General features: G+C 45.8%; 1 protein-coding gene across 1 annotated transcript; it reads left to right on the forward strand.

The window, feature by feature from the left end:
• The first annotated feature begins 2020 nt into the window (after positions 1-2020).
• LOC123999442 (sia-alpha-2,3-Gal-beta-1,4-GlcNAc-R:alpha 2,8-sialyltransferase-like) lies at positions 2021-27401 on the forward strand. Its single transcript, XM_046305255.1, has 4 exons — positions 2021-2396; positions 6074-6196; positions 9335-9892; positions 27045-27401. Exons 1-4 carry the CDS (start codon positions 2233-2235, stop codon positions 27325-27327), a joined length of 1128 nt encoding a protein of 375 aa, XP_046161211.1. The 5' UTR covers positions 2021-2232; the 3' UTR covers positions 27328-27401.
• The last annotated feature ends 346 nt before the right edge of the window (positions 27402-27747 follow it).

The following is a 27747-nucleotide window of genomic DNA, read 5'->3' on the forward strand; positions in this document are numbered from 1 at the left end:
GGCTCTGTGCAGGCCAGTCAAGTTCTTCCACACCGATCACGATAAACCATTTCTATATGGACCTTGCTTTGTGCACAGGGAGCATTGTCATGCTGAAACAGGAAAGGGACAAACTGTTGTCACCAAGTTGAAAGCACAGAATCCCCTAGAATGTCATTGTATGCTGTAGCGTTAAGATTGCCCTTCTAAGGTCTACTAAGGGGCCAAGCACCATGAAAAGCAGCCACAGACCATTATTCTTCTTCCTCCAAACTTTACAGTTGGCGGTATGCATTGGGGCAGGTAGCGTTCTCCAGGCAGGTTCGTCTGTCGGACTGCCAGATAGTGAAGAGTGATTCATCACTCAGAAAGCGTTTCCACTGCTCCAAAGTCCAATGGTGGCGAGCTTTCCAGCACTCCAGCCGATGCTTGGCATTACGCATGGTGATCTTAGGCTTGTGTGCGTATGCTCGGCCATGGAAACCCATTTCATAAAGCTCCCGACGAACAGTTCTTGTGCTGACTTTGCTTCCAGAGGCAATTTGGAACACAGTAGTGAGTGTTGCAACCGAGAACGGACAAGTGTTACGCGCTTCAGAACATGGTGGTCACATTCTGTGAGCTTGTGTGGGCTCACCACTTCACGGCTGAGCCGCTGTGGCTTCTAGAGGTTTCCACTTCATCATAACAGCACTTACAGTTGACGGGGGCAGCTCAAGAAGGGCAGCAATTTGACGAACTGACTTGTTGGAAAGGTGGCATATTATGACGGTGCCACGTCGAAAGTCACTGAGCTCATCAGCCAGGCCGTTCTACTGCCAACGTGTGTCTATGGAGATTGCATGGCTGTGTGCTCGATTATATGTACACCTGTCGGCAATGGGTGTGGCTGAAGGTGTGTCCACATAACTTTGTATATAAAAAGTGTACGTACCACTTTAATATATTGATCCACATGAAACCCCACTGAAACACTTTTGTCAGCATACAGCAAAACAATTTGTGTTGTGGTGTATTGATTGGACAGTTGTAGTCCACAGCAGAATAACCCTATTGGAGCCTACATGCTCTTTGAACCCTTATGACTGAGATAAACATCAAAACCGCATGGAACAGATCTATAGACAGTTGTGATAAAATGGCATGCAGGTGTAACGGATGTGAAACGGCTAGCTTAGTTAGCGGTGGTGCGCGCTAAATAGCGGTTCAATCGGTGACGTCATTTGCTCTGAGATCTTGAAGTAGTCCTTCCCCTTGTTCTGCAATGGCCGCGGCCTTTGTGGAGCGATGGGTAACGATGCTTCGTGGGTGACTGTTGTTGATGTGTGCAGAGGGTCCTCGGTTCGCGCCCGGGTATGGGCGAGGGGACGGTCTAAAGTTATACTGTTACACAGGTTTAACAGCGGTTTTGCAACACAGATTATAAGTAACCCTTTGTGGTAGCCTACCGGTATGCTACAAAGCAGAATCAATGAGTTAACCAGTTAACATGCCCAAATATTCTGAAATAGCTTTATTTTTTTAAATAATGAACCTGAAAATCAGTAGTTGTTTCTGGTTGTTTATTAAAGTCAGCTGCGTGGTTAGTGGCTAACTCATTGAACCTACTTTGTTGTATACCCATCGTACTGAACGCTTTTGTTTATTTAATTGACTTTAATTGATTTAAGTTTACTGGTTCTTTATTAAGAAGTAAGGTTCATTCATTCGATTCAAAATGCATGCATCTCCCTGCGCCATTATTACTTCTGGATCTATGTTCGCAACGAGGGGATGGAATGGAACGAGCAGGACTGTCATGTCTACATGGGATACAGCTTTTGTCAAAACATTTTTTTGTTTCATTTTAGCTAACCCTAACCCTAACCCTTTTCCTAACTTTAACTTAATTATCCTAACCTGACACGTTAATTATCCTATCTTTGGGGCAGGTAAAAACAACTTGTAGCGTAAATTCTCCTAAACCTGCTACGAAAAGTCCATTTTGACAAAAGCTGTATCCCTTCTAGCCAAAACCGAGCAGGACCGGTGCATTGGGAGAATGAGAACCGCTCTGAGCCAAGAAACAGAGACATACCTTCAAAACAAGAATCCTTTCTGATGCTGCCTGTCGCTACCTCTTTTAGATTCTATCTGACTGTCTCTGGGTATAAAATAAAATATGACAGGCCAACCGACATGTCGCTTCTCCTCCGCTGAATAGCAACATAGCTGTCCTTGTCGTTGCACAGACGGGAATGTCAACTCGGAAAGATGGTCCGCATAGCGAGCGTCCTGGGGTTGGTGATGCTCAGTGTTGCTCTGCTCATACTCTCATTGATCAGCTACGTGTCAATAAAAAAAGATTTTTTATTCACGAACCCCAAATACGCAAGTTCAGGGGGTTCTCGGATGTATATGTTTCATACCGGATTTCGGTAAGTATTACAATAACATATCGCAATAGAAATGTGTGCTATGTGCGTAGGCAATAGCCTGCTGAAGTGTGCGGTTTTACGTTCTTGTAGCATATACACACACGTAACGGTCTTTATTATCATGCAACATATCATGGTGTGTTTTTATTTCCAGAATAGCAGGGGGGGGGGCTTCATATTAGGGGGGCTTGTGTCATAGGCTGCTGGCCTACAATCGGCTACACCACAAACCAAAAGGCCTATACTGTCACAGTATAAAGATAACGACGCATCTGTGGGTTCTCTCGTCATGTTCTAAGGTCATAATCATAACGACGCATCTGTCGGTTCTCTCGTCATGTTCTAAGGTCATAATCATAACGACGCATCTGTCGGTTCTCTCGTCATGTTCTAAGGTCATAATCAATAATCAATAATCAACGTCTTCACATTTCCTTTTTTCCTTTTCATTTAAAATTCAGCCTGATATCAAGGTCGAATCTCAGCCAAATGAATGAATACAACAACAAGCCAGCTCACCGGTCGGAAATACAGCCGAATTTAATCCTATCTGGTCATGAACAAGAAGCACAGCGCATGTTGTAATGATCGTACTGCTGTAAAGGCTTTGTCACAAGGCCCCTGTGGTATGATGCTCAGCTAGAGAGGTCCTGAACGTCCAGCTGTGACGCAATAGCCACTGACTGCTGTGTTCTCTGGCTCGCTCAAGGGAGCTGTCCTTGGTTCTGATTTAAACGTGGCGGTAGATTCATTTCCACCCTGTAATCATTCCCCGCTTTGTTGAAACCAAGGTGTATCAGGCTGTATCATTGGATGCCCTCCCTTCCTCTCCACAGAAACTAAACATATATATACATATATATATATATATATAATATATATATATATATATATATATATATATATAATATATATATATATATATATATATATATATTATGTTGGAATCATTAAAACTCGTTTTTAAACCACTCCACAAATTACTTGTTAACAAGATATAGTTTTGGCAAGTCGATTAGGACATCTACTTTGTGCATGATACAAGTAAATTTTCCAACAATTGTTTACAGACAGATTATTTCACTAAAAATTCACTGTATCACAATTCCAGTGGGTCAGAAGTTTACATACACTAAGTTGACTGTGCCTTTAAACAGCTTGGAAAATTCCAGAAAATGATATCATGGCTTTAGAAGCTTCTGATAGGCTAATTGACATAATTTGAGTCAATTGGAGGTGTACCTGTGGATGTATTTCAAGGCCTACCTTCAAACTCAGTGCCTCTTTGCTTGACATTATGGGAAAATCAAAAGAAATCAGCCAAGACCTCAGAAAAAGTCTGGTTCATCCTTGGGAGCAATTTCGAAACGCCTGAAGGTACCACGTTTATCTGTACAAACAATCGTATGCAAGTATAAACACCATGGGACCAAGTAGCCGTCATACCGCTCAGGAAGGAGACGTGTTCCGTCTCCTAGAGATGAACGTACTTTGGTGCGAAATGTGCAAAATCAATCCCAGAACAACAGCAAAGGACCTTGTGAAGATGCTGGAGAAAACAGGTACAAAAGTATCTATATCCACAGTAAAACGAGTCCTATATCGACATAACCTGAAAGGCTGCTCCAAAACCGCCATAAAAAAGCCAGACTATGGTTTGCAATTGCACATGGGGACAAAGATGTTCTCTTTGGAGAAATGTCTGATGAAACAAAAATAGAACTGTAAGGCCATAATGACCATCGTTATGTTTGGAGGAAAAAGGGGGAGGCTTGCATGCCGAAGAACACCATACCAACCGTGAAGCACGGGGGTGGCAGCATCATGTTGTGGGGCTACTTTGCTGCAGGAGGGACTGGTTTACTTCACAAAATAGATGGCATCACGATGAATGAAAATGATGTGGATATATTGAAGCAACATCTGAAAACATCAGTCAGGAAGTTAAAGCTTGGTCGCAAATGGGTCTTCCAAATGGGCAATGACCCCAAGCATACTTCCAAAGTTGTGGCAAAACGGTTTAAGGACAACAATGTCAAGTATTGGAGTGGCCATCACAAAGCCCTGACCTCAATCCTATAGAACATTTGTGGGCAGAACTGAAAAAGTGTGTGCGAGCAAGGAGACCTACAAATCTGACTCAGTTACACCAGCTCTATCAGGAGGGATGGGCCAAAATTCACCCAACTTATTGTGGGAAGCTTGTGGAAGCCTACCCAAAACATTTGACCCAAGTTAAACAATTTAAAGGCAATGCTACCAAATACTAATTGAGTGTATGTAAACTTCTGACACACTGGGAATGTGATGAAAGAAATTAAAGCTGAAATAAATAATTCTCTCTACTATTATTCTGACATTTCACATTCTTAAAATAAAGTGATGATCCTAACTAACCTAAGACAGGGAATTTTTACAAGGATTAAATGTCAGGAATTGTGAAAAACTGAGTTTAAACGTATTTGGCTAAGGTGTATGTAAACTTCCAACTATATGCACTACTGTTCAAAAGTTTGGGGTCACTTAGAGATGTCCTTGTTTTTGAAAGAAAAGCACATATTTGTCCATTAAAATAGCATCAAATTGATCAGAAATACAGTGTAGACATTGTTAATGTTTTAAATTACTATTGTAGCTGGAAACGGCATATTGTAGTTCTGTACGCCTATCTACATAGACGTACAGAGGCCCATTATCAGCAACCATCACTCCTGTGTTCCAATGGCACGTTGTGTTAGCTAATCCAAGTTCATCATTTTAAAAGGCTAATTGATCATTAGACAACCTGTTTGCAATTATGTTAGCACAGCTGAAAACTGTTGTCCTGATTAAAGAAGCAATAAAACTGACCTTCTTTAGACTAGTTGAATACCTGGAGCATCAGCATTTATGGGTTCGATTACAGGCTCAAAATGGCTTGAAACAAAGACTTTCTTCTGAACCTCATCAGTCTATTCTTGTTCTGAGAAATGAAGGCAATTCCATGAGAGAAATTGACAAGAAACTGAAGATCTCGTACAACGCTGTGTACTACTCCCTTCACAGAACAGCGCAAACTGGCCCTAGCCAGAATAGAAAGAGGAGTGGGAGGCCCCGGTGCACAACTGAGCAAGAGGACAAGTACATTAGAGTGTCTAGTTTGACAAACAGACGCCTCACAAGTCCTCAACTGGTAGCGTCATTAAATAGTACCCGCAAAACACCAGTCTCAACGTCAACAGTGAAGAGGCGACTCCGGGATGCTGGCCTTCTAGGCAGAGGTCCTCTGTCCAGTGTCTGTGTTCTTTTGCCCATCTTAATCTTTTCTTCTTTTTTTTGCCAGTCTGAGATATGGCTTTTTCTTTGCATCTCTTCCTAGATGGCCAGCATTCCGGAGTCACCTCTTCATTGTTGACGTTGAGACTGGTGTTTTGCGGGTACTATTTAATGAAGCCCAATAGGCCCTATATAGACAATAGGATACCATTTGGAAATCAAGCATTTTTATTTAAAATTTTATTGAACCTTTATGTAACTTGGCATACTAACCATACGGTACAAGTAAAACAATCTCTCACACCTCAGTTCCATAACTCTCCATGTTTTATCCCCACAGCCACAGTCAAATCCCTTCACAAGTACAATGCCACCAGAATATCATCCAACCAATGTATCAATGTGTTTGCCTCTGTCCACAGGTCTCAGCTGGCCATGAAGTACCTGGACCCAGCCTTCACCCCTCTGACCAAGGCCCTAAACGAGATCATCCAGGAGAACGCCTCCAAATGGCGCTATAACAGGACGGCTTTCACAGAACATAGGTGAAGTAGTCTACAGGATACATCTGGATGCTGTTCAGCACGCGCTAACGTTGCAAAATGTTTTAACGCTGTAACAGAACGGCTTTCACAGAGCAGAGGTGAAGTAGACTACAGGATACATCTGGATGCTGTTCAGCACGCGCTAACGTTGCAAAACGTTTTAACGCTGTAACAGAACGGCTTTCACAGAGCAGAGGTGAAGTAGCCTATAGGATACATCTGGATGCTGTTCAGCACGCGCTAACGTTGCAAAACGTTTTAACGCTGTAACAGAACGGCTTTCACAGAACATAGGTGAAGTAGCCTATAGGATACATCTGGATGCTGTTCAGCACGCGCTAACGTTGCAAAACGTTTTAACACTGTAACAGAACGGCTTTCACAGAGCAGAGGTGAAGTAGCCTATAGGATACATCTGGATGCTGTTCAGCACGCGCTAACGTTGCAAAACGTTTTAACGCTGTAACAGGACGGCTTTCACAGAACATAGGTGAAGTAGCCTACAGGATACATCTGGATGCTGTTCAGCACGCGCTAACGTTGCAAAACGTTTTAACTCTGTAACAGAACGGCTTTCACAGAGCAGATGTGAAGTAGCCTATAGGATACATATGGATACTGTTCAGCGCGCGCTAACGTTGCAAAACGTTTTAACGCTGTAACAGAACGGCTTTCACAGAACATAGGTGAAGTAGTCTATAGGATACAGTTGGTTCCTATTCATTAAGCACTAACGTTGCAAAATGTTTTACATCAGAAACTAGTGTTGTTATTGGACACATTAAGGTAGTGACCTTCCTTTTTGGGGGGCCTAATGAACATGACCCACACCAGGCTTGGTCTGTGGTGACAAAACTTAATATTAAAATGATAGAAGCAGATTTGGTTCTGGGTGCCGAGATTAGACCAGGCAATAAGCTATGGAGTATTAGGGTGGAATGTTGTTTAGGAGTAGTTTAGAAATAGTTTAAGAGGAATGTTGTTTAGGAGTAGTTTAGTAGGAATATTGTTTGTGTTTTTAGGAGTAGTTTAAGAGGAATGTTGTTTAGGAGTAGTTTAGTAGGAATATCGTTTGTGTTTTTAGGAGTAGTTTAAGAGGAATGTTGTTTAGGTGTTTTTAAGAATGGTTTAGGAGGGAATGTTGTTTAGGAGTGTTTTGGAGGGAATGTTGTTTAGGAGGGAATGTTGTTTAGGAGTGTTTAGGAGTGGTTTAGTAGGGAATGTTGTTTAGGAGGGAATGTTGAGTAGCTGTTTTTAGGAGTGGTATAGGAGGGAATGTTGTTCAGGAGTGTTTAGGGGGGAATGTTGTTTAGGAGTGTTTAGGAGTGGTTTTAAGAGGGAATGTTGTTTTAGGAGTGTTTAGGAGTGGTTTTAAGATGGAATTTTGTTTTAGGAGTGTTTAGGAGTGGTTTTAAGATGGAATGTTGTTTTAGGAGTGTTTAGGAGTGGTTTTAAGAGGGAATGTTGTTTTAGGAGTGTTTAGGAGTGGTTTTAAGAGGGAATGTTGTTTTAGGAGTGTTTAGGAGTGGTTTTAGGAAGGAATGTTGTTTAGGAGTGTTTAGGAGTGGTTTTAAGAGGCAATGTTGTTTTAGGAGTGTTTAGGGGGGAATGTTGTTTTAGGAGTGTTTAGGAGTGGTTTTAGGAGGGAATGTTGTTCAGGAGTGTTTAGGAGTGGTTTTAAGAGGGAATGTTGTTTTAGGAGTGTTTAGGAGTGGTTTTAAGAGGGAATGTTGTTTTAGGAGTGTTTAGGAGTGGTTTTAGGAGGGAATGTTGTTTAGGAGTGTTTAGGAGTGGTTTTAAGAGGCAATGTTGTTTTATGAGTGTTTAGGAGTGGTTTTAGGAGGGAATGTTGTTTAGGTGTAGTTTTAAGAGGGAATGTTGTTTTAGGAGTGTTTGGGGGGGGGAATGTTGTTTTAGGAGTGTTTAGGAGTGGTTTTAAGAGGGAATGTTGTTTTAGGAGTGTTTAGGAGTGGTTTTAAGAGGGAATGTTGTTTAGGATGTATTATCTGCTGGTGTAAAAAGTGCTTTATAAATACATTTGATTGAATTTGATTGATATTACTGGATTGTAAGGATAGTTAGCAAGTTCCATGCATACAGGATTCAGTAAGACCCTCCATAGGTCACCAGGCATTTATTTTGGGGTTCCTAGTGTGCAAGGGGGGGGAACGCTACCACTGGTGGAGGAGAAGGAAGACAACATGGACACTTCTTGAAGGTGCAATATGCAGAAATCGCTCTGCCTTTTCCTGGTTGCTCATATTCTAATAGTTTGTCTACTTTCAGTTTATTTGACAATACGAGAATCATTGTACAATCTAAACTGCTGTGAAATATATTTTCCATAACCAAAATATTGTATTTTCAGCCGTTTAAAGCTGGCTTACAAAACCTAAAGTACACAAAAACTAAACTTAAGAACGGGAAACGTAGAAATAGCGCACATAGAACTGATCTACCGCTTGTTAGACTTGCTTTCAATGACATTGACAGTTCTATGAATCCAATTTCTATGGGAATTTAGTGTGTCAATGAGGATCTGGTTTGCGCTTTGTGGGACTATCATTTGTTTTTCAACATGAAAAAGACCCAAAACACACCTCCAGGCTGTGTAAGGGCTATTTCACAATCACCTGACCTCAGCAAAATTGAGAAGGTTTGGGATGAGTTGGACCGCAGAGTGAAGAAAAAGCAGCCAGCAAGTGCTCAGCATATGTGGGAACTCCTTCAAGACTGTTGGAAAAACATTCCTCATGAAGCTGGTTGAGAGAATGCCAAGAGTGTGCAAAGATGTCATCAATGCAAAGGGTGGCTACTTTGAAGAATCTCAAATATAAAATATATTTGGATTTGTTTAACACTTTTTTGGTTACTTCATGATTCCATATGTGTTATTTCATAGTTTTGATGTATTCACTATTATTTCTACAATGTAGAAAATAGTAAAAAATTAAGAAAAACCCTTGAATGGGTAGGTGTATTTGAAACTTTTGACTGGTACTGTATTTATTTCCTGAACTTTCTTATATCTCCCATATGGGTCCTGATCAAATTAAGTACACTACATAGGACATAGGGTGCGATTTGGAATGTAGCCTAACATTTCTCCCACCTGTCTGATCTCTCCATATCTTCCAGAAAAGAGATCTCTCAGCACATCGATATCGCCCACAACTTCACCCTGACCCGGAGCAGCGTGCGCGTGGGTCAGCTGATGCACTATGACTACTCCAGCCACAAGTACATCTTCTCTATCGGAGAGAACTTCAAGTCCCTGCTTCCCGAGGCCTCCCCCATCGTCAACAAGCACTACAATGTGTGCGCCGTGGTGGGGAACAGCGGCATTCTCACAGGGAGTCGTTGTGGTCCCGAGATCGAGAAGTTTGACTTCGTCTTCCGCTGCAACTTCGCTCCCACTGAGATCTTCCGCCGGGACGTGGGGAGGAGGACCAACCTCACGACCTTTAACCCCAGCATCCTGGAGAAGTACTACAACAACCTGCTGACCCTCCAGGACAGGAACAACTTCTTCCTGAGTCTGAAGAAGCTGGACGGGGCCATACTCTGGATCCCTGCCTTCTTCTTCCATACCTCGGCCACGGTGACCAGGACACTGGTCGACTTCTTTGTGGAGCACAGAGGACAGCTGAAGGTTCAGCTAGCCTGGCCTGGCAACATCATGCAGTACATAAACCGGTAAGACTGGACACACCAGAGTGATTGGTTGATTGATAAATTGATTGATTTGTTGGTTGGTTGATTGATTGATTGATTTATGTTTATTGTCCTTCAAGAGGAAGCTCTTAACAGATCACAAGTTACATATTAACACAAGTAATATAGAATCACAACTTGGACACACCTAGCATAGCACTGGACACACCTAGCATAGCATTGGGCACACCTAGCAAAGCACTGGACACACCTAGGATAGCACTGGACACACCTAGCATAGCACTGGACACACCTAGCATTGCACTGAACACACCTAGCATAGCACTGGACACACCTAGCAAAGCACTGGATACACCTAGCAAAGCACTGGACACACCTAGCATTGCACTGGACACACTTAGCATTGCACTGGACACACCTAGCATAGCACTGGACACACCTAGCAAAGCACTGGATACACCTAGCATAGCACTGGATACACATAGCATAGCACTGGACACACCTAGCAAATCAAATAGTATTTGTCACATGCACCGAATACAACATGTGTAGTAGACCTTACAGTGAAATGCTGTTATTTATTTATTTAACTAGACAAGTCAGTTAAGAAAAAAATCTTATTGACAATATCTGCCTACCCCGGCCAAACCCGGGCGACGCTGGGCCAATTGTGGCCAAAATACTAAAATAATGGGAAAGGGCCGTGTGGAGTACAATAGAAATTGCATCATCTGTGGATCTGTTGGGGAGGTATACAAATTGGAGTGGGTCTAGGGTTTCTGGGATAATGGTGTTGATTTGAGCCATGACCAGCCTTTCAAAGCACCTCATGGTTACAGCCGTGAGTGCTACTGTTCGGTAGTCATTTAGGCAGGTTACTTTGGTGTTCATGGACACAGAGACTATGGTGGTCTGCTTGAAACATGTTGGTATTACAGAGTGGGTCAGGGAGAGGTTGAAAATGTAATTGAAGTCACTTGCCAGTTGGTCAGTGCATGCTCGGAGTACACGTCCTGGTAATCTGTCTGGCCCTGCGGCCTTGTGAATGTTGACCTGTTTAAAGGTCTAACTAACATCGGCTATGGAGAACGTGATTACACAGTCGTCCAGAACAGCTGATGCTCTCATGCATGTTTCAGTGTTATTTGCCTCGATGCGAGCATAGAAGTGATTTAGCTCGTCTGGTAGGCTCGTGTCAATGGGCAGCTCTCAGCTGTGCTTCCCTTTGTAGTCTGTAATGGTTTGCAAGCCCTGCCACATCCGGCGAGCCTCAGAGCCGGTGTAGTACGATTCGATCTTAGTCCTGTATTGATGGTTCATCGGAGAGAATACAGGATTTCTTATAAGCGTCCGGGTTAGACTCCCGCTCCTTGAAAGTGGCTGCTCTACCCGTTAGCTCAGTGCGGATGTTACCCTGTATTTATGGCTTGCATGTTTCGTCACAATATTGTTTTGAATGTCCGTTTTGAACTGATACCCAACTCAGCATTCTACTCAATGCATCGTCATTGAGCGTTGACGGTTTCATCCAAAAGGCAGTGGCTTGGCGTTTAATATGAGGCAAATAATTAGTAGGAAACCCCTTTGTCACCATTTTGATGTCACCAGATTATAACGTCAGCTAGCTAAGATTGCGGGGAGACAACTGGATTTTAGCTAGCTAACGTTAGCTTTGCTAACTATTTTTGATGAATTTGGCTAGCTCATGACAACATTGCCATATTTTTAAAGTAAATTTGACGACATGATAATGCTAGAAAAGTTGTTTCCTACTAATTATTTGACTATTTTATCAATGTCATGAGGTCCTCTTCTCCCGGTCCCAGGATACCTGCTCCTCCTGGCCACGCTGCTTGGTCCTTTGGTGGTGGGTAGTTCTGTCACAAACGTCGTCAGGGAAATGCCCGGACTAAGGTGCAGCGTGGTGAGCGTACATTTCTTTTTATTTTGGATGTCGCCAACTAAAACAAGAAACAATACAAACGAACGTGATGCTTACTAGGGCTATACAGGCCAATAATAAAGTCAACTACCCACAAAATGCAAAAGGAAAAAAGGCTGCCTAAGTATGATTCTCAATCAGAGACAACGATAGACAGCTGTCCCTGATTTAGAACCATACCCGGCCAAAACATAGAAACACAGAACATAGAGTTTCCCACCCGAGTCACACCCTGACCAACCAAACATAGATAATAAAAAGATCTCTACGGTCAGGGCGTGACAGTGTCCCCCCCCCCCCCAAAGCTGCGGACATGGGCCGCAAACCTGACACTATAGGGGAGGGTCCAGATGGGCATCTACCTCGCTGGAGGCTCCGGACTGGGGACCCTCGCTGGAGGCTCCGGACTCGAGAGCGTCATTGGAGGCTCCGGACTCGAGAACGTCATTGGAGGCTCCGGACCGGAGACCGTCATTGGAGGCTCAGGACTCGAGAACGTCATTGGAGGCTCCGGACTCGAGAACGTCATTGGAGGCTCCTGACCGGAGACCATCGCTGGAGGCTCCTGATTGGGGATCATCGCTGGAGGCTCCGGACCGCGGATCAATGCTGGAGGCTCCGTGCCATGGATCATCACTGGAGGCTCCGTGCCATGGATCATCACTGGAGGCTCCGTGCCATGGATCATCACTGGAGGCTTCGTGCCATGGATCATCACTGGAGGCTTCGGGCAATAGATCATCACTGGAATGAGGAGACATATAGGCAGCCTGGTGCGTGGAGCTGCAACTGGGCTTACCAGGCTGGGGAGACACCCTGGAGGCCTGGTTCTTGGAGCAGGCACAGGACTCACCAGTCTGGGGAGACATGCAGGAGGCCTGGTTCTGGGAGCAGGCACAGGACTCACCAGGCTGGGAAGACATACTGGAGGCTTGGTTCTTGGAGCAGGCACCGGATACACTGGGCCGTGGAGGTGCACTGGAGGTCTCGAGCGTAGAGCCGGCACAACCCATCCTGGCTGGGTCGTTACTTTTGCCAAGGCAAATGCGGGGCGCTGGCACAGGGCGCACTGGACTGTGCAGACGCACCGGAGACAGTGCGCAGAGCCGGCGCAGGATATCATGGGCCGAAGAGATGCACTGTAGGCCAGGCGCGCTGAGCCATCCTGGCTGGATGCCTCTCGTCCTGGTTGGATGCCCACTCTAGCCTGTCCAATGCGGGGAGCTGGAATGTAGCGCACCGGGCACTGGAGACACCGTGCGCTCCACGGTGAGCACGAGGAGTTTGCTCAGGTCTGAACCCTGACTCTGCCACACTCCCCTCCAAAAAATTGTTTGGAGCTGCCTCTCGTGCTTTCCTCATTGCCGTGACTCCTGGTATTGCCGCTGTTCCGCCTGTTTCCGCCTGTTTCCATGGCAGGCTCTTGTCCCCTGCCATAACCTCCTCCCATGTCCATGAGGTCCTCCACTCCCTCTTCTCCCGGTCCCAGGATCCCTGCTCCTCCTGGCCATGCTGCTTGGTCCTTTGGTGGTGGGTAGTTCTGTCACGAACATCGTCAGGGACATGACTGGACCAAGGTGCAGCGTGGTGAGCGTACATTTCTTTTTCTTTTGGATGTCGCCAACAAAAACAAGAAACAACTAAAACGACCGTGAAGTTTGCTAGGGTTCCATAGAACTTTTGACCGGTAAGTATATGTATATGAACTATAGTAATGCCACAATACCACGGGATCTGTACATAGCCCGGTAGAATGGCATTACATACACACAGCAGGGATACGTATAACCGTCTCGCCATAGAGAGAGAACGAATCATTCGGAAGGCACGATTTATTGCCCTCTCTCTCTCTGGCCTAATGTGTAGATCTTATCTGATCTGTGCCTCAGATGCCTCAGAGTCATAAATCTCACTGAGGACAGTCTAAAACTTCTAGAATCTCTTGCCATGGCTTAACAGTAGCATGAATAAGTGTTAAAGTGCGCATAAAGGCTATACGAATGTACCATCTCTAAACGATCAGGCATCCAATGCAATATAGACAACATGCTAATAGGGTATCTGTCCCGCCTGCTCCACCCCCCCGGTGCTCGTGGATGCCAGGATGCCCTGAATTACGGACTCCTGCCACCATCATTTACTTACACCTGCCTTCCCTCGTCACGCGCTTCAGCGATATTGGGCTCACCTGGACTCACTCAGTCACCTGTTTGTTACCTCTCCTATATTTGTCAGTTCCCAGCTCTGTTCCCTGCTGCTGCATTGTTTGTCATGTGTCCGTGTTCCCCACTGCTGTATTGACTGTCATGTGTCCGTGTTTCCCGTGTGCTGACGCTGTTCCTGTCTTATTCAAATGTCTGACTCCCCGTACCTGCTTCTCCTGTCCGGCATCGGTCTTTAGAGTGTCTGATATATACAAGCTGCAGCAAGTGCTATACAACTACAGAGGTAATTAGGCCTAAAGACAATTGCTTGCAGTCAATCATCATCTTATCGTAGGTAACAAACCTCCCGACAATAAATCCCATAACTCACTTCTTGGATGCATCGACAATCTTCCTAAAATAAACAGTCAACTTGGTCGTGAACCAGAACTTGCTAATGAGACTGTGGGGAAAGTCATGTGCACAGGCATGGCCTTTTTTACAGTCTGTCCGTATTAGAGGGGCAACTGATAGCCAGTGTCACAATGCACAATGTTGAGGGAACAATGTCGTGGCAGAGGATCCACTAACTCAGCTGTTGCAGGGCCGCTGGGGCCCTTCCTTGGGCGCTGAGTATAATGCCGGAGGCTGGCTACAGCTGAAGGAGGAATGTGGCACGCCTGCCACAACTGTATTTGGTAGCTCACTGAGGTTGGTGACTCTTTCACCACTGCTGAACGCGATGGCTCCCATAGTGGAACAGACTGGGACACCTGGGTGAGGCTCGTCGCGAATCTGGAGGCAAGGACCGGCTAAGCCCCAGAGACGAGGTCAGGGGGTTCCCCACGTGCAGTGGCCAGAGGGTCCTCAGGTCAAGGAACGGTCGGTCCCCAGGTCAGGGAACGGTGGGTCCCCAGGTCAGGGAACGGTCGGTCCTCAGGTCAGGGAACGGTGGGTCCCCAGGTCAGGGAACAGTCGGTCCTCAGGTCAGGGAGCAGTGGGTCCCCAGGTCAGGGGGCTGAGGGCCTAGCAGGGCAGGAAACCTAGGACCTGACAGGGCTTGGAACCTACTGCTAAGACGGAGGACTGCAAGCCAGGTATGGTCATTGTGGCCGCAGGCTGACAGGACGGGGCTTATCCCACCAGGCCGTGGCGGTCTGAACCAGTATTCCCTATATAGTGCACTACCTTGTGACCAGAGCCCTCTTGGCCCTGGTGACCACAACACTATGGGCCCTGGTGAACACAGCCCTATGGGCCCTGGTGAACACAGCCCTATGGGCCCTGGTGAACACAGCCCTATGGGCCCTGGTGACCACAACCCTATGGGCCCTGGTGAACACAGCCCTATGGGACCTGGTGAACACAGCCCTATGAGTCCTGGTGAACACAGCCCTATGGGCCCTGGTGAACACAGCCCTCTTGGCCCTGGTGAACACAGCCCTCTTGGCCCTGGTGAACACAGCCCTATGGTCCCTGGTGACCACAGCTCTCTGGGCTCTTGTCAAAAGTAGTGTGCTAGAAAGTGAACAGAGTGCCATTTGGGACACAGTCTGGTTGTACTATCATCTCCCTCAACCCCATTAAAGTAACCTGCTCGCACTGAATATCTTCATTTAACAAGCTCCGTCTGCATTAAACACCAGTGTCCATTGATGAGGGGATCATTTCATTTTGGGATAATGCATCAATGGTTTAAATTGGTTTACAACTTAGTACAGGAGCATGTACAGCACTCACACACACACACACACACATAAACGCTCGCACACACACACACACACACATAATCACACACACACACGTACGCACACACACACGTATGCACGCACACACGCACACGCACGTACACACGCGCACACACCCATACACGCACACACATGCACGCACACACGCGTGCACACACACACACATAAACGCTTGCACACACTCCAATCCATTCTAACAGTAACCAGTATCCATTCTAACAGTATCCATTCTAACAGTAACCAGTACCCATTCTAACAGTATCTCATTCTAACAGTATCCATTCTAACAGTAACCAGTATCCTTTCTAACAGTATCCATTCTAACAGTAACCAGTATCCATTCTAACAGTATCCATTCTAACAGTATCCATTCTAACAGTATCCATTCTAACAGTAACCAGTATCCATTCTAACAGTACCCATTCTAACAGTATCCATTCTAACAGTAACCAGTATCCATTCTAACAGTACCCATTCTAACAGTACCCATTCTAACAGTATCCATTCTAACAGTAAACAGTATCCATTCTAACAGTAACCAGTATCCATTCTAACAGTAACCATTCTAACAGTATCCATTCTAACAGTAACCAGTATCCATTCTAACAGTAACCAGTATCCATTCTAACAGTAACCAGTATCCATTCTAACAGTATCCATTCTAACAGTATCCATTCTAACAGTACCCATTCTAACAGTATCCATTCTAACAGTATCCATTCTAACAGTAACCAGTATCCATTCTAACAGTACCCATTCTAACAGTACCCATTCTAACAGTATCCATTCTAACAGTAAACAGTATCCATTCTAACAGTAACCAGTATCCATTCTAACAGTAACCATTCTAACAGTATCCATTCTAACAGTAACCAGTATCCATACTAACAGTATCCATTCTAACAGTATCCATTCTAACAGTATCCATTCTAACAGTATCCATTCTAACAGTATCCATTCTAACAGTAACCAGTATCCATTCTAACAGTATCCATTCTAACAGTATCCATTCTAACAGTATCCATTCTAACAGTATCCATTCTAACAGTATCCATTCTAACAGTAACCAGTATCCATTCTAACAGTAACCAGTATCCATTCTAACAGTATCCATTCTAACAGTAAAAATCAAATCAAATCAAATCAAATCAAATGTTATTTGTCACATACACATGGTTAGCAGATGTTAATGCGAGTGTAACGAAATGTTTGTGCTTCTAGTTCCGACAATGCAGTGATAACCAACAAGTAATCTAACTAACAATTCCAAAACTACTGTCTTATACACAGTGTAAGGGGATAAGGAACATGTACATAAGGATATATGAATGAGTGATGGTACAGAGCAGCATACAGTAGATGGTATCGAGTACAGTATATACATATGAGATGAGTGTGTAGACAAAGTAAACAAAGTGGCATAGTTAAAGTGGCTAGTGATACATGTGTTACATAAGGATGCAGTCGATGTTGTAGAGTACAGTATATACATATGCATATGAGATGAATAATGTAGGGTAAGTAACATTATATAAGGTAGCATTGTTTAAAGTGGCTAGTGATATATTTACATCATTTCCCATCAATTCCCATTATTAAAATGGCTGGAGTTGGGTCAGTGTCAATGACAGTGTGTTTGTCATGTTTGTCATTTATTGTCATGTCTTGTCCCTGTGCTCCCCATGCTATTCGTTTCCCTCTGCTGGTCTTGTTTGGTTCTATCCCTCTCTCTCCCCCTCCCTCTCTCACTCTCTCGCTCTCTCTTCTCTCTGTCGTTCCGTTCCTGCTCCCAGCTGTTCCTATTCCCCTAATCATCATTTAGTCTTCCCACACCTGTTCCCGATCCTTTCCCCTGATTAGATTCCCTATTTATTCCTTTGTAATCCGTTCCTGTTCCGTCGGTTCCTTATATTGTATTCACCATGCTGTGATTGCGTTTCGCCCTGTCCTGTCGTGTTTTTTGCCGTGATTGTGTATCACCCTGTTCTGTCGTGTTTTGTGCCTTCATCAGACGCTGCGTGTGAGCAGGTGTCTCAGTCGACTACGGCCTGCGCCTACCCGAAGCGACCTGCAGTCTGTGGCCGCTTCTCCAGTTGTTTTCCCCTCTACAAATCTAGAGGATGTCAGTTATTCCGTTTTGAACATTATTAAACTCTGCTTCTGTTAAGTCGCTTTTGGGTCCTCTTTTACCAGCATGACAGAAGGAACCGACCAAGGAATGGACCCAGCGACTTCAGACGCTCGTTACACTGCCGTCGAGTTCCAAGGAGCCATGCTCGGCAGACACGAGCAGGAATTGTCTGCTGCTCGCCATGCCGTGGAGAACCTGGCCGCTCAGGTTTCCGACCTCTCTGGACAGTTCCAGAGTCTACGTCTCGTGCCACCTGTTACTCCCTGGCCTGCCGAGCCTCCAGAACCCAGGGTTAATAACCCACCTTGCTACTCCGGGCAGCCCACTGAGTGCCGCTCCTTTCTCACGCAGTGTGAGATTGTGTTCTCTCTCCAACCCCACACATACTCTAGAGAGAGAGCTCGGGTTGCTTACGTCATTTCACTCCTTACTGGCCGGGCTCGAGAATGGGGCACAGCTATCTGGGAGGCAAGGGCTGATTGCTCTAACAGATTCCAGAACTTTAAAGAGGAGATGATTCGGGTTTTTGACCGTTCAGTTTTTGGTGAGGAGGCTTCTAGGGCCCTGGCTTCCTTATGCCAAGGTGAACGGTCCATAACGGATTATTCCATTGAGTTTCGCACTCTTGCTGCCTCTAGTGAGTGGAACGAGCCGGCGCTGCTCGCTCGTTTTCTGGAGGGACTCCACGCAGCGGTTAAGGATGAGATTCTTTCCCGGGAGGTTCCTTCAGATGTGGACTCTTTGATTGCTCTCGCCATCCGCATAGAACGACGGGTAGATCTTCGTCACCGGGCTCGTGGAAGAGAGCTCGCATCAACGGTGTTTCCCTGCTCCGCATCGCAACCATCTCCCTCCTCTGGCTTTGAGACTGAGCCCATGCAGCTGGGAGGGATTCGCGTCTCGAATAAGGAGAGGGAACAGAGGATCACCAACCGCCTGTGCCTCTATTGCGGAGTTGCTGGACATTTTGTTATTTCATGTCCAGTAAGAGGCCAGAGCCCATCAGTAAGCGGAGGGCTACTGGTGAGCGCTACTACTCAGGTCTCTTCATCTAGATCTTGTACTACTATGTCGGTCCATCTACGCTGGACCGGTTCGGGTGCTACATGCAGTGCTTTGATTGACTCTGGGGCTGAGGGTTGTTTCATGGACGAAGCATGGGCTCGGAAACATAACATTCCTTTCAGACCGTTAGACAGGCCTACGCCCATGTTTGCCTTAGATGGTAGTCATCTTCCCAGTATCAAATTTGAGACACTACCTTTAACTCTCACAGTATCTGGTAACTCTCCTCCTGCCGGTCGTCTCAGACCGCTCCCCATTCCTTCTCGACCATGGTCTCACATTGCCTTAGACTTCATTACCGGTCTGCCTTTGTCTGCGGGGAAGACTGTGATTCTGACGGTTGTCGATAGGTTCTCTAAGGCGGCACATTTCATTCCCCTCGCTAAACTTCCTTCCGCTAAGGAGACGGCACAAATCATTATTGAGAATGTATTCAGAATTCATGGCCTCCCGTTAGACGCCGTTTCAGACAGAGGTCCGCAATTCACGTCACAGTTTTGGAGGGAGTTCTGTCGTTTGATTGGTGCGTCCGTCAGTCTCTCTTCCGGGTTTCATCCCCAGTCTAACGGTCAAGCAGAGAGGGCCAATCAGACGATTGGTCGCATACTACGCAGCCTTTCTTTCAGAAACCCTGCGTCTTGGGCAGAACAGCTCCCCTGGGCAGAATACGCTCACAATTCGCTTCCTTCGTCTGCTACCGGGTTATCTCCGTTTCAGAGTAGTCTGGGTTACCAGCCTCCTCTGTTCTCATCCCAGCTTGCCGAGTCCAGCGTTCCCTCCGCTCAAGCGTTTGTCCAACGTTGTGAGCGCACCTGGAGGAGGGTGAGGTCTGCACTTTGCCGTTACAGGGCACAGACGGTGAGAGCCGCCAATAAACGCAGGATTAAGAGTCCAAGGTATTGTTGCGGCCAGAGAGTGTGGCTTTCCACTCGCAACCTTCCTCTTACGACAGCTTCTCGTAAGTTGACTCCGCGGTTCATTGGTCCGTTCCGTGTCTCCCAGGTCGTCAATCCTGTCGCTGTGCGACTGCTTCTTCCGCGACATCTTCGTCGCGTCCATCCTGTCTTCCATGTCTCCTGTGTTAAGCCCTTTCTTCGCACCCCCGTTCGTCTTCCCTCCCCCCTCCCGTCCTTGTCGAGAGCGCACCTATTTACAAGGTACATAAAATTATGGACATGCGTTCTCGGGGACGGGGTCACCAATACCTAGTGGATTGGGAGGGTTACGGTCCTGAGGAGAGGAGTTGGGTTCCGTCTCGGGACGTGCTGGACCGTTCGCTCATCGATGATTTCCTCCGTTGCCGCCAGGATTCCTCCTCGAGTGCGCCAGGAGGCGCTCGGTGAGTGGGGGGTACTGTCATGTTTGTCATTTATTGTCATGTCTTGTCCCTGTGCTCCCCATGCTATTCGTTTCCCTCTGCTGGTCTTGTTTGGTTCTATCCCTCTCTCTCCCCCTCCCTCTCTCACTCTCTCGCTCTCTCTTCTCTCTGTCGTTCCGTTCCTGCTCCCAGCTGTTCCTATTCCCCTAATCATCATTTAGTCTTCCCACACCTGTTCCCGATCCTTTCCCCTGATTAGATTCCCTATTTATTCCTTTGTAATCCGTTCCTGTTCCGTCGGTTCCTTATATTGTATTCACCATGCTGTGATTGCGTTTCGCCCTGTCCTGTCGTGTTTTTTGCCGTGATTGTGTATCACCCTGTTCTGTCGTGTTTTGTGCCTTCATCAGACGCTGCGTGTGAGCAGGTGTCTCAGTCGACTACGGCCTGCGCCTACCGGCGACCTGCAGTCTGTGGCCGCTTCTCCAGTTGTTTTCCCCTCTACAAATCTAGAGGATGTCAGTTATTCCGTTTTGAACATTATTAAACTCTGCTTCTGTTAAGTCGCTTTTGGGTCCTCTTTTACCAGCATGACAGTGTTGGCAGCAGCCACTCAATGTTAGTGGTGGCTGTTTAACAGTCTGATGGCCTTGAGATAGAAGCTGTTTTTCAGTCTCTCGGTCCCAGCTTTGATGCACCTGTACTGACCTCGCCTTCTGGATGATAGCGGGGTGAACAGGCAGTGGTTCGGGTGGTTGATGTCCTTGATGATCTTTATGGCCTTCCTGTAACAACGGGTGGTGTAGGTGTCCTGGAGGGCAGGTAGTTTGCCCCCGGTGATGCGTTGTGCAGTCCTCACTACCCTCTGGAGAGCCTTACGGTTGAGGGCGGAGCAGTTGCCGTACCAGGCGGTGATACAGCCCGCCAGGATGCTCTCGATTGTGCATCTGTAGAAGTTTGTGAGTGCTTTTGGTGACAAGCCGAATTTCTTCAGCCTCCTGAGGTTGAATAGGCGCTGCTGCGCCTTCTTCACGACGCTGTCAGTGTGAGTGGACCAATTCAGTTTGTCTGTGATGTTATGCCGAGGAACTTAAAACTAGCTACCCTCTCCACTACTGTTCCATCGATGTGGATAGGGGTGTTCCCTCTGCTGTTTCCTGAAGTCCACAATCATCTCCTTAGTTTTGTTGACGTTGAGTGTGAGGTTATTTTCCTGACACCACACTCCAAGGGCCCTCACCTCCTCCCTGTAGGCCGTCTCGTCGTTGTTGGTAATCAAGCCTACCACTGTTGTGTCGTCCGCAAACTTGATGATTGAGTTGGAGGCGTGCGTGGCCATGCAGTCGTGGGTGAACAGGGAGTACAGGAGAGGGCTCAGAACGCACCCTTGTGGGGCCCCCGTGTTGAGGATCAGCGGGGAGGAGATGTTGTTGCCTACCCTCACCACCTGGGGGCGGCCCGTCAGGAAGTCCAGTACCCAGTTGCACAGGGCGGGGTCGAGACCCAGGGTCTCGAGCTTGATGACGAGCTTGGAGGGTACTATGGTGTTGAATGCCGAGCTGTAGTCGATGAACAGCATTCTCACATAGGTATTCCTCTTGTCCAGGTGGGTTAGGGCAGTGTGGTTGAGATTGCATCGTCTGTGGACCTATTTGGGCGGTAAGCAAATTGGAGTGGGTCTAGGGTGTCAGGTAGGGTGGAGGTGATATGGTCCTTGACTAGTCTCTCAAAGCACTTCATGATGACGGAAGTGAGTGCTACGGGGCGGTAGTCGTTTAGCTCAGTTACCTTAGCTTTCTTGGGAACAGGAACAATGGTGGCCCTCTTGAAGCATGTGGGAACAGCAGACTGGTATAGGGATTGATTGAATATGTCCGTAACCACACCGGCCAGCTGGTCTGCGCATGCTCTGAGGGCGCGGCTGGGGATGCCGTCTGGGCCTGCAGCCTTGCGAGGGTTAACACGTTTAAATGTCTTACTCACCTCGGCTGCAGTGAAGGAGAGACTGCATGTTTCCGTTGCAGGCCGTGTCAGTGGCACTGTATTGTCCTCAAAGCGGGCAAAAAAGTTATTTAGTCTGCCTGGGAGCAAGACATCCTGGTCCGTGACTGGGCTGGATTTCATCTTGTAGTCCGTGATTGACTGTAGACCCTGCCACATGCCTCTTGTGTCTGAGCCATTGAATTGAGATTCCACTTTGTCTCTGTACTGACGCTTAGCTTGTTTGATAGCCTTACGGAGGGAATAGCTGCACTGTTTGTATTCAGTCATGTTGCCAGACACCTTGCCCTGATTAAAAGCAGTGGTTCGCGCTTTCAGTTTCACGCGAATGCTGCCATCAATCCACGGTTTCTGGTTAGGGAATGTTTTTATCGTTGCTATGGGAACGACATCTTCGACGCACGTTCTAATGAACTCGCACACCGAATCAGCGTATTCGTCAATATTCCCATCTGACGCATACTAAACATGTCCCAGTCCACGTGATGGAAGCAGTCTTGGAGTGTAGAGTCAGCATGGTCTGACCAGCGTTGGACAGACCTCAGCGTGGGAGCCTCTTGTTTTAATTTCTGTCTGTAGGCAGGGATCAGCAAAATGGAGTCGTGGTCAGCTTTTCCAAAAGGGGCGGGGCAGGGCCTTATATGCGTCGCGAAGTTAGAGTAACAATGATCCAAGGTTTTACCACCCCTGGTTGCGCAATCGATATGCTGATAAAATTTAGGGAGTCTTGTTTTCAGATTGGCTTTGTTAAAATCCCCAGCTACAATGAATGCAGCCTCCGGATAAATGTTTTCCAGTTTGCAAAGAGTTAAATAAAGTTCGTTCAGAGCCATCGATGTGTCTGCTTGGGGGGATATATACGGCTGTGATTATAATCGAAGAGAATTCTCTTGGAAGATAATGCGGTCTACATTTGATTGTGAGGAATTCTAAATCAGGTGAACAGAAGGATTTGAGTTCCTGTATGTTTCCTTCATCACACCATGTCCCGTTAGTCATGAGGCATACGCCCCCGCCACTCTTCTTACCAGATAGATGTTTGTTTCTGTCGGCGCGATGCGTGGAGAAACCCGTTGGCTGCACCGCCCTGGATAGCGTTTTCCCAGTAAGCCATGTCTCCGTAAAGCAGAGAACGTTGCAGTCTCTGATGTCCTCTGGAATGCCACCCTTGCTCGGATTTCATCAACCTTGTTGTCGAGAGACTGGACATTGGCAAGAAGAATACTGGGAAGTGGTGCGCGATGTGCCCTTTTTCGGAGTCTGACCAGAACACCGCCGCGTTTCCCTCTTTTTCGGAGTCGTTTCCTTGGGTCGCTGCATGCGATCCATTCCGTTGTCCTGTTTGTAAGGCAGAACACAGGATCCGTCGCGGAAAACATATTCTTGGTCATACTGATGGTGAGTTGACGCTGATCTTATATTCAGTAGTTCTTCTCGACTGTATGTAATGAAACCTAAGATGACCTGGGGTACTAATGTAAGAAATAACACGTAAAAAAACAAAAAACTGCATAGTTTCCTAGGAACGCGAAGCGAGGCGGCCATCTCAGTCGGCGCCGGAATCCATTCTAACAGTATCCATTCTAACAGTATCCATTCTAACAGTATCCATTCTAACAGTATCCATTCTAACAGTAACCAGTATCCATTCTAACAGTATCCATTCTAACAGTATCCATTCTAACAGTATCCATTCTAACAGTATCCATTCTAACAGTATCCATTCTAACAATATCCATTCTAACAGTATCCATTCTAACAGTATCCATTCTGACAGTATCCATTCTAACAGTATCCATTCTAACAGTAACCAGTATCCATTCTAACAGTATCCATTCTAACAGTATCCATTCTAACAGTATCCATTCTGACAGTATCCATTCTAACAGTATCCATTCTAACAGTATCCATTCTAACAGTAACCATTCTAACAGTAACCATTCTAACAGTAACCATTCTAACAGTATCCATTCTAACAGTATCCATTCTAACAGTATCCATTCGAACAGTATCCATTCTAACAGTATCCATTCTAACAGTATCCATTCTAACAGTATCCATTCGAACAGTATCCATTCGAACAGTAACCAGTATCCATTCTAACAGTATCCATTCTAACAGTATCCATTCTAACAGTATCCATTCTAACAGTATCCATTCTAACAGTATCCATTCGAACAGTATCCATTCGAACAGTAACCAGTATCCATTCTAACAGTATCCATTCTAACAGTATCCATTCTAACAGTATCCATTCGAACAGTATCCATTCCATTCAGTAACCAGTATCCATTCTAACAGTATCCATTCTAACAGTATCCATTCTAACAGTATCCATTCTAACAGTATCCATTCGAACAGTATCCATTCTAACAGTAACCATTCTAACAGTAACCATTCTAACAGTATCCATTCTAACAGTATCCATTCTAACAGTATCCATTCGAACAGTAACCAGTATCCATTCTAACAGTATCCATTCGAACAGTATCCATTCTAACAGTATCCATTCTAACAGTATCCATTCGAACAGTAACCAGTATCCATTCTAACAGTATCCATTCTAACAGTATCCATTCTAACAGTATCCATTCGAACAGTATCCATTCGAACAGTAACCAGTATCCATTCTAACAGTATCCATTCTAACAGTATCCATTCTAACAGTATCCATTCGAACAGTATCCATTCGAACAGTAACCAGTATCCATTCTAACAGTATCCATTCTAACAGTATCCATTCTAACAGTATCCATTCTAACAGTATCCATTCGAACAGTATCCATTCTAACAGTAACCATTCTAACAGTATCCATTCTAACAGTATCCATTCTAACAGTATCCATTCTAACAGTATCCATTCGAACAGTATCCATTCGAACAGTAACCAGTATCCATTCTAACAGTATCCATTCTAACAGTATCCATTCGAACAGTATCCATTCGAACAGTAACCAGTATCCATTCTAACAGTATCCATTCTAACAGTATCCATTCTAACAGTATCCATTCTAACAGTATCCATTCGAACAGTATCCATTCTAACAGTAACCATTCTAACAGTATCCATTCTAACAGTATCCATTCTAACAGTATCCATTTACATTTACATTTAAGTCATTTAGCAGACGCTCTTATCCAGAGCGACTTACAAATTGGTGCATTCACCTTATGACATCCAGTGGGACAGTCACTTAACAATAGTGCATCTAAAACTTAACAGAGGGATTACTTAACCTATCCTAGGTATTCCTTAAAGAGGTGGGGTTTCAGGTGTCTCCGGAAGGTGGTGATTGACTCCGCTGTCCTGGCGTCGTGAGGGAGTTTGTTCCACCATTGGGGGCCAGGGCAGCGAACAGTTTTGACTGGGCTGACGGGAGCTGTACTTCCTCAGTGGTAGGGAGGCGAGCAGGCCAGAGGTGGATGAACGCAGTGCCCTTGTTTGGGTGTAGGGCCTGATCAGAGCCTGGAGGTACTGAGGTGCCGTTCCCCTCACAGCTCCGTAGGCAAGCACCATGGTCTTGTAGCGGATCCATTCGAACAGTATCCATTCGAACAGTAACCAGTATCCATTCTAACAGTATCCATTCTAACAGTATCCATTCGAACAGTATCCATTCGAACAGTAACCAGTATCCATTCTAACAGTATCCATTCTAACAGTATCCATTCTAACAGTATCCATTCTAACAGTATCCATTCTAACAGTATCCATTCTAACAGTATCCATTCTAACAGTATCCATTCTAACAGTATCCATTCTAACAGTATCCATTCGAACAGTATCCATTCGAACAGTAACCAGTATCCATTCTAACAGTATCCATTCTAACAGTAACCATTCTAACAGTAACCATTCTAACAGTAACCATTCTAACAGTAACCATTCTAACAGTATCCATTCTAACAGTATCCATTCTAACAGTAACCATTCTAACAGTATCCATTTTAACAGTATCCATTCTGACAGTATCCATTCTAACAGTATCCATTCTAACAGTATCCATTCTAACAGTATCCATTCGAACAGTATCCATTCGAACAGTAACCAGTATCCATTCTAACAGTATCCATTCGAACAGTATCCATTCGAACAGTAACCAGTATCCATTCTAACAGTATCCACTCTAACAGTATCCATTCTAACAGTATCCATTCTAACAGTAACCAGTACCCATTCTAACAGTACCCATTCTAACAGTACCCATTCTAACAGTAACCCATTCTAACAGTATCCCATTCTGACAGTAACCATTCTGACAGAAATCAGTATCCATTCTAACAGTAACCATTCTAACAGTAACCAGTATCCATTCTAACAGTAACCAGTATCCATTCTAACAGTAACCAGTTACCATTCTTACAGTAACCAGTATCCATTCTAACAGTAACCAGTATCCATTCTAACAGTATCCATTCTAACAGTATCCATTCTAACAGTATCCATTCTAACAGTATCCATTCTGACAGTAACCATTCTGACAGTATCCATTCTGACAGTAACCAGTATCCATTCTAACAGTAACCAGTTACCATTCTTACAGTAACCAGTATCCATTCTACCAGTATCCATTCTAACAGTAACCATTCTAACAGTATCCATTCTAACAGTATCCATTCTGACAGTATCCATTCTGACAGTAACCATTCTGACAGTATCCATTCTAACAGTATCCATTCTAACAGTAACCATTATCCATTCTAACAGTATCCATTCTAACAGTATCCATTCTAACAGTAACCAGTATCCATTCTAACAGTATCCATTCTAACAGTAACCAGTATCCATTCTAACCCTGTCTGTTCTGTTGGTCTGTGCTGCAGATACTGGAAGACCAAGCAGTTGTCACCGAAGCGTCTGAGCACAGGGATCCTCATGTACACTCTGGCCTCGTCCATGTGTGAGGAGATCCACCTGTACGGCTTCTGGCCCTTTGGCTGGGACCCCAACACGGGCAAGGAGCTGCCCTATCACTATTACGACAAGAAGGGTACCAAGTTCACCACCAAGTGGCAGGAGTCCCACCAGCTGCCAGCAGAGTTTAAACTGCTCTATAGGATGCACACAGAGGGACTTATCAAACTGACGCTCTCACATTGTGCCTAGACCTGACTGGACTGGACCGTACCAGACTGGACTGGACCGAACCAGACTGGACTGGACCGAACCAGACTGGACCGGACCGACCGGACTGGACCGGACCGACCGGACTGGACTGAACCGGACCTGACTGGACCGGACCGACCGGACTGGACTGGACCGAACCTGACTGGACTGGACCGAACCTGACTGGACGGGACCGACCTGACTGGACTGGACCGAACCAGACTGGACGGGACCGACCTGACTGGACTGGACCGAACCAGACTGGACCGGACTGGACCGGACCGAACCTGACTGGACGGGACCGACCTGACTGAACTGAACCGAACCAGACTGGACGGGACCGACCTGACTGGACAGGACCGAACCAGACTGGACGGGACCGACCAGACTGGACGGGACCGACCTGGACCGCACTGTACA

Source organism: Oncorhynchus gorbuscha, linkage group LG16 (assembly GCF_021184085.1).
Source record: "Oncorhynchus gorbuscha isolate QuinsamMale2020 ecotype Even-year linkage group LG16, OgorEven_v1.0, whole genome shotgun sequence".
Lineage (NCBI taxonomy): Eukaryota > Metazoa > Chordata > Actinopteri > Salmoniformes > Salmonidae > Oncorhynchus > Oncorhynchus gorbuscha.

Coding starts and splice junctions, on each gene's coding strand:
- LOC123999442 (XM_046305255.1), top strand. CDS start 2,233: ATGGTCCGCATAGCGAGCGTCCTGGGGTTGGTGATGCTCAGTGTTGCT. Junction 2,397..6,073: donor ATGTTTCATACCGGATTTCG/GTAAGTATTACA, acceptor CTCTGTCCACAG/GTCTCAGCTGGCCATGAAGT. Junction 9,893..27,044: donor ATCATGCAGTACATAAACCG/GTAAGACTGGAC, acceptor TCTGTGCTGCAG/ATACTGGAAGACCAAGCAGT.